We start from the raw sequence: 14,423 nt of genomic DNA, 5'->3' as shown, positions 1-14,423 counted from the left end.
TGTTCAGGAAGGTGACTAGTGTGCGTGTGCCAAAGACTGGAGATGATTGGTGTGTGAGAGACAGAAACTGGTCATGGGGGCATGACTGGTATGGTGTGTGTGTGTGAGAGACATGGGCACTAAGGAAGAGGACCATGAGTATAGAGCTTAGCTTCTACTGCTGCTTCTGGTGTGTGCCATGGCCTGCAGGGAAGGGGAGAAGGAGAGCTGCTGGAGGAGGTAAGTAAAGGTGGCTTTTTAAGTTTATTTTTCTTGACTGCCATTTTAATTGTGTGATGTCTGCTTTTTTGAAATATTTTATTGGTGTTTGGAGAATGTTTAATAGTTTTTATGAGTTTTTAATTGTTGGATGTTATTCTGTTCATAGCTGTTTTGAAACATTTATTCTGCTTATTAGTATAGTTTTACAATTATTTCTCTGTGGGGATCTATAGCTGCTTGCTAGTTCTGTTTTCCTAATAAGAGGTGTATTGGTTTTTAGGACCTGATTTAATATTTGTAGTGTTGCCTTTTCATAGATAGGGTTGCTCCTGTTTGAGTGTATTCCATAATACAGGTGTAACTGTGTGCGGATTAGTTTGTGCATTACTACAGATCCTGGGAGTATGTTAGGTCGGTTCTGTGTCTGTTACCGAGATGAAATATTTTGCTAGCATGTAAGTGTTTGTATCGGTCTTATTTGTTGTGTTTTCTCAAGAGGACATGCATTGGTGGTAAACTGCTGTCTTTTCATAAGTAGGGCTATTGAGCCTGGAAGTAGAAGGAGTTTGAGTTGCTGTTACTGAGATGTCACCAGAACCAGAATATCTTTTTTGTAGGGTGAGTAGTATGGGGAATGTCATAATTCTGCTTTACATCCATTATTGTGGGTCAGGGGGGTTCCCGTGGATACAAACTGTACTTTTACATCTAGCCCCGTGATGATCATGGGTCAGTGTGCCATGCATGTGAGAACCTATGGTGAGTTGAGTCACATTCACATTATAAATGTCATAATTAAATGATAAGTGTGCACTAAAATCCAACCCCCTCCATAACCCTGCCCCCATATGACCAAAGCCCCGCCCCTGCCCCGCCCTGCCGGGCCATGGAAAAATGGTCTTGCTTGAAGCCGGTCCCTGATGCAAAAAAGGTTGGGGACCACTGCCTTAGCTTACAAACTTGGTTATGGTGAAGATAACCCCTGCCAAAAAATGGCGGTTTGGCTATCCGGAAGAATAAAAAATGTACTTGCAGTGTGGGACTTTCCTCCATTCCTTGAAGCATTCATTGCCTTGGCTATTCATATTGACCTGAGATTCCAGGATCAGGCTTGTGAAAAAAAGAACTCCCAGCAGACTTCGTTCATGGTTCCCAGACCTACAAATCTCTTGTAACCCATCACAGAAACACTGAAGGTGGATGCCTTTGAAGAATCGATGCAATTGGGTAATACCCGACTCTCACTTAATGAGAAACAAAACCTCTGTCTCTACAGTGCAGCCCAAGGTCATTTTGTCCGGCAGTGACCCTTGAGATTGGAAAATTTTGTAAAGAGAAGTCTCTGGAAGGTAGCCTTGCACCATCCTGCTTCATCTCCACTGCTAACAGTACCTATGTGTCTCACTTATGGAAAACACTCAGTTCAGACCGAAGCTGTAGTAGACTCCTGAGCCGGAGGCAACTATATCCAAGAGTCACTGCCACATCAGTGTGCTTGCCCTACTACCAGCTTAACCACCACCTGTGTCATTTCATCTGCTACTGAGAACCCCCTACCTGGTTCCCCTCTTCAGTATTCTGTTCCAGTTCAGCTAGGCTCCAGTCATGTGCCTCGCACTGTTAAACCATCAGCCTTGTTTCAAGTCATAAGCCTTTCTTCGCATAGAGTCTTGGATCCCATTTATAGCCTAGCCTGTGTCAAGACTTCCTCACTCACCGTTGACTTGGGCCTTGGGATCCTGGAGGAGAAGTCCATAAACTACTATTAATAAAGTTGACTTAGGAAATAACCACTGCTATTACTGTTATTAGCAGCATGGGATCTATTGGCTACTGTTATAAACAGGATGCTGGGCTTGATGAACCCTCAGTCTGACCCAGTTTGGCAACTTATGGCATTCAGACCAAAGAGTTCAATCTTGGTTTCATCAGACTAGAGGATCGTGTTTCTCATGTTCTGAGAATCCTTTTTGCAAACTCTAAATGGGCTGTCATGTGGCTTTTACTGAGGAGTGGCTTCCATCTGGCCATCATACCATAAAGGTCTGATTGGAAAAGTGCTGCAAAGATGGTTGTCCTTCTGAAAGGTTCTCCCATCTCCACAGCAGAATGCTGGAGCTCTGTGAGAATGATCATCGGGTTCTTGGTCACCTCCCTCCCCCGATTGCTCAGTTTGTGCAGGTGTCCAGCTCTAGGAAGAGTCCTGGTGGTTCTGAACTTCTTCCAGTAAAGAATGATGGAGGCCACTTTGTTCTCGGGACCTTCCATGTTGCAGCAGTTTTTTCTGTACCCTTCCCCAGATCTGCACCTCGACATCTTGTCCCGGAGGTTTACAGACAGTTCCTTCAACTTCATGACTTTGATTTTGCACTGTCAGCTGTGGGACCTTATGTAGACAGGTGTGTACCTTTCCAGATTATGTCCAATCAATTGAATTTATAATATGTGGACTGCACAGTCAATTTGGCAAAACATCTCAAGGATGATTAATGGAAACAGGATGGACCTGAGCTCAACTTTGAGTATCGTAGCAAAGGATCTGAATACTTACATAAATGTGCTATTACACAAACCTGATTTTGCGTTGTCCTTATGGGATATTATGAATGGATAATATGCATTTTTCCCGCCTCAATCTATTTTAGAATAAGGCTGTAATGTAACAAAATGTGGAAAAAGTGAAGATCTGAATAATTTCTGAAAGCAATGTAAATTGAGAGCTCTGATGCCAAGTGTGTACAAGAAGCTATTCATTTACTAAAGCTTGAAGCATATGATATCTATGTAACACAACAGTGAGATTTCTGATGTTATTAGAGAGCACATGTTACAAATAAACACCTTTGTTATGCTTTTCCATTCCCTATTTCCCATACATTTCAAGTATATTAATGTCATTTTCTTAAGGTGCTACTCCTCCCCTTTTTTGCTTGCCCTTGTATTTGCTGAACAGACTATCCTTGTATGGCTATATTGTAGTCATAGAACTCATTTAATCATGTCAGTATGACAGCAACAATATCTAAATATGCCTCTGCCATTAGGGTTTGCAAGTCTGGTGTTTTGCTACCTAGTCTGATCATTTGTATTCATAGCTTGCCAGATAGTTATGCTTTCCTTGTCTTCATTCTGTATGTCTGTCCTCATACCTATCCACTTATCCTCTTTGTGAGATACCTCATTTCTTTGTTGGGGATGACAGTCCAATTCAAACAGCTTCCATCTTTCAGCCCTCGTATTTAGTTTACATTTGTCAATATATGATCTCAACTAAATACAGCATGCAGAATCTTGTGCGGTAGTCTAAGAATTAAGCTGTCTAATGTTCCCCTTCTGCATACACCTCATCAAGGTTTTTAGTGACAGTGAGATTGGTTCTGATGTGTATGTGGTGTAGCTGACAACTCAAAAAAAAAAAAAAAAGGCAACTGGATTGACTATTAAAAATAAAATACAATAGAAACCTGCTGTTAAGGTAGCCTCAGGCAGGAATTCAGCTCCTATACCAGTTTTTACAAACAAAAAAAAAAAAATGAAGGTTGAGAGTTCTAGTCCAGCCCTATTTCAAAATATATTGATTCAAATGGACAAGAACCTAGAAAAAGGGATAGCAGTACTTGTGGAAAAGAATAAGAGATGGCTCCTGCCTCTTTGGTCTCTTCTGTCTGCTATCATATTGCTGATATTGCCACAAAAACTTCTGCTGCTATATACCTGTTCTACAAAAAATGAGGGACATATAGATAATAGATGATTCAAAATTGAGTGTTTATCTAGCAGTCCACTAACAAAGAAGGCTTCTAGTAATTGCAAGCCCATTATTTATTTATTTATGTATCTATTTATTTTTAATTTTTATATACCGGTGTTCCTGTATAGAATACATATCGCACCGGTTTACAAAGAACTGAACTGTCGCCTCAGGGGCGGATACATTGAAACAGTAATTGAAAACTGAAAACTTACAGAGAAACCAATGGACATGCTAATCAAGGTTCTCAGTTTTTTGTCTCCTTTTCTTTCATTTTACTCTTTTTCTAGTCTCTCCTTGCTGTTATCTCTGCATATGTCTCACTTTTATCCAGTTCCCTATGACATGAGCATAATGTACACAGCCATCCTTTTTGAATGCACGATTCAATAAAGCGCACAAACAGTTTGCAATTACAACCTGTACAATTGTTACCAAGTGCAACACCTAATGGCCAGATTTAAGGCCTATGATTGTGGGGTTTTGAAAGGTTCTCTGGTGCATGGCCCGCAATCTATAACATGACAGTTACATTTTTGCAGTTTGTATTTTATAGACACTTCCTCTATAGCTAAAAGAAACATTTCTTACTTCTCTGAATTCATTAATCCAAAGAACTAGAAAAAAGATATGTCTGCCAGTGCTTCTTTCTTGTATAGATCGGTTATATTTTATGTGCCATAGAAAGGTGTTTCCTAACCTTTTCAAACCTAAGACACCACAGTCTCCACAGGAAAGGCAGTGCAGACATGGAGAGGACTCATGGTCAAAAGAAGAACTAGGGAATCACTAAAAGCCCACCACACACATACCCATATTTTAAAATGAAGAGAGGAGACAGAGGCACACATGAACTCATTACAATGGACCAATTCCCTCTACATACAAGTGTGGGAGAAAAGAGAAGTCAATGTGATGTGGGTAGCTGGCTTGGTTAGTTACCGTGGCTTCTGCATGTGGCTGCCAAAGCTCCTTTGTTTCTGCTGGTCCCAGCATTCAGAATTAGTCGCAACCACTGCTCAATGCTTGGTCTCCCTGTTTCACACAGCCTGGGAATAAAACAGAGGCTGGAAAGACAGAGGAGAAAGCTCAGGATTGAGAAGAGGTACTATGTGCACACAATGTAAAAAACAAACAAAGTGGGCTCTGGCTATCCATACCTTGCATGCTATCCATTAATTCCACACTCCAGGGCTCATGCTCAGAAGAAAAGACATAGCGTATTTTTCGCTCCATAAGACGCACTTTTTTCCCCCAAAAGTGTGTGGGGGGGGGGGAATTGTCTGTGCGTCTTATGGAGCGAATATATATATAAAAAAAAAAACTAACTACAACCCCCCACCCTCCTGACCCCCCAAGTCCTGCCAATAGTCCCTGGTGGTCCAGCAGGGGTCCGGGAACGATCTCCTGCACATGGGCCGTCGGCTGCCAGTAATCAAAATGGTGCCGACGGCCCTTTGCCCTTACTAGGGCTCTTTGCCCTTAGTATGTCACAGGGTCGGCCCCTGTGACATACTAAGGGCAAAGAGCCATCGGCGCCATTTTGATTACTGGCAGCCGATGGCCCATGTGCAGGAGATCGTTCCCGGACCCCCGCTGGACCACCAGGGACTTTTGGCATTTCTTGGGGGGTCAGGAGGGTGGGGGGTTGTAGTTAATTAAATTTAAAGCGTTGGGATGGGGGGGAGGTTTTCCACAGAAAGAGAACGATAAAAGTTTTCTGATCTGGAGTGTGGACCGAAATGGCCCTCCCCAGATCCGAAAATGAAATAGGGACCAAAAAAAATTTTATGCACTCCCCTAATTTGCTCCATAAGACGCACAGTTGCCCGGGAACAGATCCGGTTTAGCACACCATTTTTTTTTTTTTAATTTTCCCCCTCTGAATCCTAAGTGCGTCTTATGGTCAGGTGCGTCTTATGGAGTGAAAAATACACATAACACACATTCTTTGAAAGGAGTTCCTACTTGCAGCTGTGAGGTGCTGAAAGCAGAGCCCAGGTGTTGGCCTGAATCTGAATATCAGACAGTGGTGATGTTTCCATGGCATATCTAATCAGGTCTGAAGGCACATTAGTCTGCTATGGAAAACTGGTTGGGAAACACTGCCATAGAATACAAAGTACTGTTGCAGGATTTAAGCTTTGCTGTTGAAATTTCATGAATATGTTATGTTGCAGTTTTTCCTCTTTAATGTCCCTTGTCTCTGTCCTATTCTGTAGATGATGTCTTGCACACACTGACTGGGGCCATGTCTCTTCTGCGGCGCTGCAGAGTAAATGCTGCGCTCACTATACAACTGTTTTCTCAGCTATTTCACTTTGTCAACATGTGGCTCTTCAACAGACTGGTCACTGACCCAGACTCAGGCTTATGCTCTCACTATTGGGGAGCCATCATTCGCCAGCAGTTGGGTCACATTGAAGCCTGGGCTGAGAAACAAGGCTTGGAACTCGCTGCTGATTGCCACCTTAGTAGGATAGTTCAGGTTGGTATTTGTTTATTTATAGAAATTTCTACCCCACCCAATTACCAACAAGCTGTTATGGGAAGTTCCCAATATAACACACACAATTTAAAACTTGTCATTTGTGGATTTATGGGGTTTTTAAAATGTTTTTCTTTTAAAATAAGAATTTTAATTATTTAAGCTGACAGTCAATTTGGATGTTGTAGCAGAATTAAAAAATGTTTGTATTGTGAGATTTTTCACAAAGTCTCAAATAGGAAATTAACACGAAATATTAAAAAAATTATAATGGGTATGCCTTGCTTGGAATCTTTCCTTCTTTCAGTACAACAAAGTATTGATTCCTTTTCATCCAGTCAGACCAGTCCAGATGAATGGATTATGCTTATTGACTAGCAGATGAAGATAGAGATCACCATGTTGGCTGACATCACCCCTTATATGCATTCAAGCTGACCTCAATCTGCCAGTATTCTCTGTCTGCCAGTATTCTTGCATGATAGGCAAGCATCCCGTGCTCTGGGCTATTGCCTGGTTAGGCTGGATGAACAGGAAAAGAAGGTTAGCAGGAAGTTCCTGAGGTAAAACATTGGTTCTCCTGGGTGAGTCTGTCTGAGATTTTTTCCATAAGGTTCAGCTGCAACAATTTACTTTAGTGTGGCAGAAGACTCAAAACTGTCTATGCAGAGCACGGCACGCTGTCCGTGCTCTGCATAGACAGTTTCCAATATTTATTTCCAATATTGGTTCTGTGTAAACCGAAGTGGTATGTACTAGTACATGAACTCCGGTATATAAAAGCCTTTAAATAAATAAATAAATAAATACTGTCCTGGTGTGCTCCTAAGCAGGAAGAGGGAGTGCTTGTAAGCTCTGCTCAGTTTCTTTGGAAGATAGCATTCTGCAGCAAAGCAGTGGATTCATCGGGGGAGGTGTTTGCGGGTTACTCAGACATGGTTCCTGCCAAAGAAATGAGCCATTTTGTAAGGTGGGAGACTGGGCACCAGAGCTAGTCTTTTCAATCAATGGAGCAGGAGTTTAGACTGTCAGCTTGTGGCAGCTGATATGGAATTTCAGATGTTAAAAAAAAAAAAAAAAAAAAAAAAAAGGTTATGTGATGCATGCTCTAGACCTTTTCCCTAGGACTAGTTTGATCCATGATCCACTTCAGGTTTTACTCCTCCATGGGACATGCATAGGGACTGGTCAAGGGGCCAAGAAAATGTGGAGGCAGTTTGAAGCTGGCAACATATGGATGGAACCACAAGTCAGGCAGACCCTAGTTAAAGGCCAGCGGTAATACTTTAGGATATGTAGCTGGTTCTGGGATCCATTCCTCGGGTTCTATTCTTCCTGGGAGTTTGTCTGGAGGAGAGCTATTTTCTGGAAGGGGAGCATGACTGCCCTGGTGGTCCAACTTCCTGTGTTCACTGTTCATGGTTCCCAGTTCTGTGGAGGCCCCAGTAGTCTCCAGCAGCCCTAATATCTTTTTTGATCCTTCTACCATTGCACATAGCATTTCTGGTTCTCCTTTAGTGAGTATCCCAGGAGGGACTTTGTCAAAATGGGGATGTTGGAGGAAGAACTAGAAGACTGGGAGAAAATGGGTTTGGTGGAATAACAGTGGGCCAAATTAAAAGGAACTATTACAAAGACAACAAATCTATATGTTAGAAAAGTAAATAATAGTAAGAGGAAAAAGAAATCGATCTGGTTCTCAAAGGAGGTGGCTGAAATAATAAAGGCATAAAAGAGATTTCAGGAAGTATAAAGGATCCCAAAAAGAGGAACACAAGGAAGAATACCTGGTGAAACTGAGGAAAATTGATAGAAATCAAGAAAGCAAGAGATCAAGCAGCGGAAAGTATTGCCAAAGAAGTAAAGCAAAGTGACAAAACTCAGCTATATCAGAGAAAGAAGGGAAGCCTGAATTGGAATAGTGAAATTGAAAGATAGGCAATTGTGGAGACAGGTGAAGAAATGGCAGAAATAAATATTAAAAAAAATACTTGTTAGGTATTAACAAAAGAAAATCCTAGAGAATGACCATTGCCGGTTGAGAAGGTTGAAGACAGGGGTCAGGTATACAAAACTCCGTTTATGGAAGAGAATGTATGGGAAGAGCTAGGAAAACTGAAAGTAGACAAAGCTATGGGGCCAGATGACATAATTCCCAGGATACTGAGGGAGCTTAGATGTTCTGGTGGGTCTGCTGAAAGATATGTTCAGTAGATCCCACAAAACGGGAGTGGTGCCGTGTGACTGAAGAAGAGCTGTGGTGGTCCTGCTTCACAAAAACGGTAGCAGAGAGGAGGCTGAAATCTACAGACTAGATAGCCTCACCTTGCGAGTGGGAAAATTAATGGAAAGGATATTGAAATATCTATAATCTAATGGGTTGCTGGACTCCAGGCAGCATTAATTCCCCAAAACTAGGTCCTGTAAGACAAATCTGATTAATTTGGGAGCACTGAGAGGAGAGGATTACCTTGCTGGTGGCTGAAAGGAATCAGTAAGTTTTTGCTTGGGAAATTTTCTTTTTTAAAAGTATTGGGATGAAGTTAACTATTTGGGAATATTGTTTAGTGTGTTTGTGTGTGTTTGTGCTTTTAATAGTAAGGCAGGGAATAAACTGAAGTTAGACTGTTTGTATTTTTAAATAGACAGTATGGAAGCTAATAAGCAGTAGTTAGTGTGTTTATTTTTTAATAGTCTGTAAGGAAGCTAATAAGCAGAAGATAGTGTATATTAAAAAAAAAAGTAGCCAGAAGCTAGAAATAAGCTAGGAGCAGAGTATACCTAAGTGAAAAGGTTGAAAAGTTCAGCACTCACCTTGGAAAGGTGTTCAGGTAGTGTGATTTGGTTTGATTAGGTACAAACATTTGTTAACCAAGAGAGCAGTGAGTCACTCTGGCTAACTAATTGAAGTTAGACTGTTTGTATTTCCCAACCCTTTGCCCACTCACCCCCTCACCCCTAGCTCATCCTTTAATTTATAGGCAGGTGCCACTTCCACAAAAATAAAAAATAAAAAACCTTGAGAGTTTGATTATTCCCCTGTAGGCCAGTACAAGACATATAGTGAATTCACTAATATTCTCACAGGACAAGCAGGATGGTAGTCCTCACATATGGGTGACATCATAAGGATGGAGCCCAATCACGGAAAACTTCTGTCAAAGTTTCCAGAACTTTGACTGGCCCCTACTGGCATGCCCAGCATGGCACTAACCCTGCAGCCAGCAGGGGTCCCCCTTCAGTCTTCTTTTTTCCGCGCAGCAGTAGCCTCGCAGTTTAGGAGCTTTGAACTGATTCCTGACAGGAAAAATTTCTAACGGAATTAAATTAAAATACTTCGCCCCACAGGGGTCCCCCATCTAACTTTTCTCGACCGCGGTACTCCGGTAAGTTTTTTCACCGTTTTTCGTCAGTTACCGTCGAGTTTGGCCCTCGCGGCCTACTGGCCGTCGACCGTACCGCGGCTCGATTTTTTTCCATGACCATGGCGTAGGGGTTTCGTCGGTGCCCGGACTGTACTCGCACCATGTCTATCACAGACCCTCATGGAGTCTGTGTTTTGTGTTTAGGCCGTGAGCATGATATCCTAACTTTCACCAAGTGTGCCCTCATGACACCTAAGGGTCGCAAAGCCAGAATGGAGAAGATGGGACTTCTCTTCTGTGCTCACACCCCGACGCCGTCCATCGCATCGACGTCCTCGGAACCGGCACCGTCGAAGTCGTACCATCGACAACCGTCCGGAGACCGCCCTCCATCGACGTCTTCATGGCCATCGACTCCCGTATCTCTCCAAGATCGAGGGGATCGTAGGGAGAAGCATCGCCATCGGCATCGTAAGTCTCGGACCATCGAGGGAACGAAATCATTGACCTCGCCACCGTCCGAGCTACCGTCGAAGAAGCGCCATCCAGGAGCGGCACCGACCACTCCTGCGACCGGGACATCGAGGCCACCCTCACCCGATTGGGGTTTGGGAGTCTCGATTCCGCCTGTAAAAGTGGTCCCTCCGACTGTGCCTCAGCCTCCCTCTTCCGTCATGGAGCCGGAGCTCATTGCCCCAGGTCTCCAGGAAGAACTGGAAGACCAGTTGGTCCAGGAGGCCATCGATAAAGCGATGCAATGACTCCAGGTCCCTCCGACACCGGCAACGAGAGTGGAACCGGTCACCGACCCGATTCCAGCAGCGCTGGCACCGCTGCTAACCCGGATGGAGGCGCTTATGACTGCCCTTCCACCGGTGATTCCCGGGTCTCCGATGGCTCCGTTGCGCTCCCCGATGGCTGCTTCATCGGGAGGAGAAACACCGTTCCGCATTCCTCCTTCGGGAGTAGTGCCTCAGCCAACGATGCCATGCCGTCCATCGCCACTGATTCACTCATCGGGGGCGATACGCACATTGGCGCCATCGATGCCTTCGATGTCGGCACCGATGCCCCCCTAGGTGTCCACGGTGCCCTCGGCGATTCCTTCGATTTTCTCAGAGCCTCAGCCGGGCCCTTCGGGTATCCACCCACCCTCTCGTCCTACAGGTCAGCCTTCTGATCCTTATGACACTTGGGGTGATGATACCTCCACAGACACCGATGATTTACCTTCACCTCCTTCTCCTGCTGAAAGTAGAAAGTGTTCTCCTCCAGATGGACCTCTCATTAATTTTGTGAAGGAAATGTCTGAGATGGTCCCTTTTCAACTTCAGACGGAGCAAGATGATAGGCACCAGATGATGGAGCTTCTCCAATTCCTGGATGCCCCTAAAGTGATCACCTCTATTCCCATTCATCAAGTTCTTCTTGACCTCAAAAAGAACTGGGAAAATCCTGGATCTATAGCCCCAGTACACAGGAAAGCTGACGCTACTTATCTCGTACAGTCAGCCCCGGGCTTTCAAAAGTCTCAGCTTGACCACCACTCAGTTGTGGTAGAGTCAGCTCAGAAGAAAGCGAAAAGAACGACGCCACACTCCTCTACCCCTCCTGTCAAGGAACACAAGTTCCTAGACAATATTGGTCGACGAGTGTTCCAAGGGGCCATGCTCATCTCTAGAATTGCTTTTTACCAGCTGTACATGACCCAATACAATAGGGTCATCTTTAAGCAAATACAGGACTTCTGTGAAACCCTGCCTGACCAATTCCAAGAACATCTTCAAACCCTTGTCAATAAAGGCTTTGAAGCAGGAAAGCATGAAATAAGAACAGCTTACGATATTTTCGACACCTCCACTAGAGTGTCTGCAACTGCCATTTCGGCATGGCGTTGGGCCTGGCTCAAGTCCTCGGACCTTCGCCCAGAAGTACAAGACAGGCTGTCTGACCTGCCCTGTATTGGAGACAATCTATTCGGTGAACAGATTCAGCAAATAGTGGCTGAATTGAAGGATCATCATGAGACCCTCAAACAGCTCTCATCGATACCTTCTGACTTCCCGTCTAGACAGCCCTCCAAGAAGGACCCTAAGAAGTCATTCTTCCAGCCAAGGAAGTACTATCCTCCACCGACAAAGACCCAAGTGACGAGGACTTATCATAAATCCCAGCCGAGCCAGCCTCGCAAGCAAAAGTCACAAGCAGCTCTCCAGCCGGGGCCTGCTTCAGGCTTTTGACTTTCACTTGGAGAGCAGCAGCCTAATTCCTTTGCCAAGCATACCGGTGGGAAGTCGACTATGCCACTTTCATGGAATGTGGCAAACAATCACAACCGACCATTGGGTGCTGGCAATCATTGCTCAGGTTTACCTTCTGAATTTTCTTGCTGTCCCACAGGATTCCCCACCGCTACAAGCGTGGAGACTAGCCGATCACTCTGTGCTTCTGTAGCAGGAGTTTCCCTTCTTCTCCAGTTAAGAGCAATAGAACCCATTCCTCTTCCGCAACAAGGCCTAGGGTTCTATTCCCGGTACTTTTTGATTCCCAAAAAATCTGGGGGTCTCCGTCCAATTCTGGACCTACGTGCCCTCAATAAGTACCTCCAGCGGGAAAAGTTCAAAATGGTAACCTTGGGCTCCCTTTTACCTCTTCTACAAAGAGGAGACTGGCTCTGCTCTCTAGACCTCCAGGATGCATACACCCACATTGCGATAGCTCCAGCTCATCGCAAGTACCTCCGGTTTTTAGTAGGCCCAAAGCACTATCAATACCGGGTGCTTCCATTTGGCCTAGCATCGGCACGACGAGTCTTTACCAAATGTCTCATAGTGGTCGCAGCCTTCCTCAGGAAAGAAGGTGTTCACGTCTACCCCTATCTAGACGACTGGTTAATCAGGACCCCAAACCAGCAAGCAGCTCGATCGTCCCTGGATTTGACCCTACACACTCTAATCTCTCTAGGATTTCTCATCAATTACGAGAAATCCTATTTAGTCCCATCTCAAACCTTGTCTTTCATTGGGGCAGACTTGGACACCTTACAGGCAAAAGCCTTCCTACCTCAACAACGAGTACAAACCCTCGTGTCTCTTGCTCACCAGTTGCAGTCTCAGTACACAGCAACTGCTCGGCAATTCCTTGTCCTTCTCGGACACATGGCTTCCTCAGTACATCTTGACTCTCATGGCCCGCCTGGCCATGAGAGTCATGCACTGGACTCTACGGTCACAATGGACTCAAGCGACTCAGCCTCTCTCAACCATTGTCCGCATCACTGACGTACTCCGTCTGTCTCTCGCCTGGTGGAAAGATCACAACAATCTCCTCCAGGGACTGCCTTTTCATCTACCAGATCCTCAACTCATTCTCACCACCAATGCTTCCAGCCTCGGCTGGGGAGCTCATGTAAACCATCTACAGACACAAGTATCTTGGTCTCAAGAGGAATCCAAACACCAGATAAATTTCCTGGAGCTTCGAGCAATGCAATATGCTTTCAGAGCTTTTCAGGATTACCTATCAAATCACGTCATCCTGATTCAGACAGACAACCGGGTGGCCATGTGGTACATAAACAAGCAGGGAGTCACAGGCTCCTTCCTTCTCTGTCAGGAGGCCGCTCAGATTTGGGCGGAAGCACTCTCCCACTCGATATACCTCAGGGCCACCTACTTGCCGGGAGTCTACAATGTCTTGGCGGACAAAGTGAGTTGTGTCTTCCAACCACACGAGTGGCCGCTCAATCCCTCGGTAGCGACCTCTCTCTTCCAGCAATGGGGATATCCCCAAATAGACCTCTTTGCGTCCCCTCAGAACCACAAGGTAGACAATTACTGCTCCCTCATTCGGATCGAGCGCTCTCAGCCCAGAGATGCATTCTCCCTCTCGTGTGCATCCGGGCTGCTTTATGCATTCCCTCCACTTCCTCTTCTCTCGAAGACTCTCGTGAAGCTCTGACAGGACAAGGGAACCATGATCCTGATAGCACCTCACTGGCCACGCCAAGTATGGTTTCCAATACTCCAGGATCTCTCCATCCGCAGGCACATTCCCTTGGCAAAGGAACATAAGAACATAAAATGCCATACTGGGTCAGACCAAGGGTCCATCAAGCCCAGCATCCTGTTTCCAACAGTGGCCAATCCAGGCATTAAGAACCTGGCAAGTACCCAAAAACTAAGTCTATTCCATGTTACCATTGCTAATGGCAGTGGCTATTCTCTAAGTGAACTTAATGGCAGGTAATGGACTTCTCCTCCAAGAACTTATCCAATCCTTTTTTAAACACAGCTATACTAACTGCACTAACCACATCCTCTGGCAACAGGACCCACTTCTGATCACTCAGAACGACAGAAGTCTACGCCATCCCAATCTTCAGGCCTTGTCCCTGATGGCATGGATGTTGAAAGGTTAATTCTTCAGCCGCTTAACTTTTCAAATTCAGTTTCTCGTGTCCTCATTGCTTCACGGAAGCCTTCCACAAGAAAGCCTTACTCCTATAAATGGAAAAGGTATACATCATGGTGTTCTTCACAGTCCCTTGATCCTTTTTCCTGTCCAATCCTGAGATTTTTGGACTATCTCTGACATTTATCAGAATCCTGTCTAAAGA

The 14,423-nt window shown here is 44.8% G+C and overlaps 1 protein-coding gene across 21 annotated transcripts in view; it reads left to right on the top strand.

The window, feature by feature from the left end:
- The window catches only part of AFDN (afadin, adherens junction formation factor), a 1,391,435-nt gene that overhangs the window by 719,469 nt on the left and 657,543 nt on the right, over nt 1–14,423 (top strand). For all 21 annotated transcript variants that reach the window (XM_029594302.1, XM_029594301.1, XM_029594288.1 and 18 more), the window contains one exon: nt 6,175–6,440. In XM_029594302.1, the coding sequence (XP_029450162.1) occupies nt 6,175–6,440 (266 nt within the window). The remainder of the gene's footprint in view (nt 1–6,174; nt 6,441–14,423) is intronic.

This window comes from Rhinatrema bivittatum, chromosome 3 (genome assembly GCF_901001135.1).
Source record: "Rhinatrema bivittatum chromosome 3, aRhiBiv1.1, whole genome shotgun sequence".
NCBI lineage: Eukaryota > Metazoa > Chordata > Amphibia > Gymnophiona > Rhinatrematidae > Rhinatrema > Rhinatrema bivittatum.
Note: the sequence above shows the minus strand (reverse complement) of the source record. Positions and strands in the feature narration are given on the sequence as shown.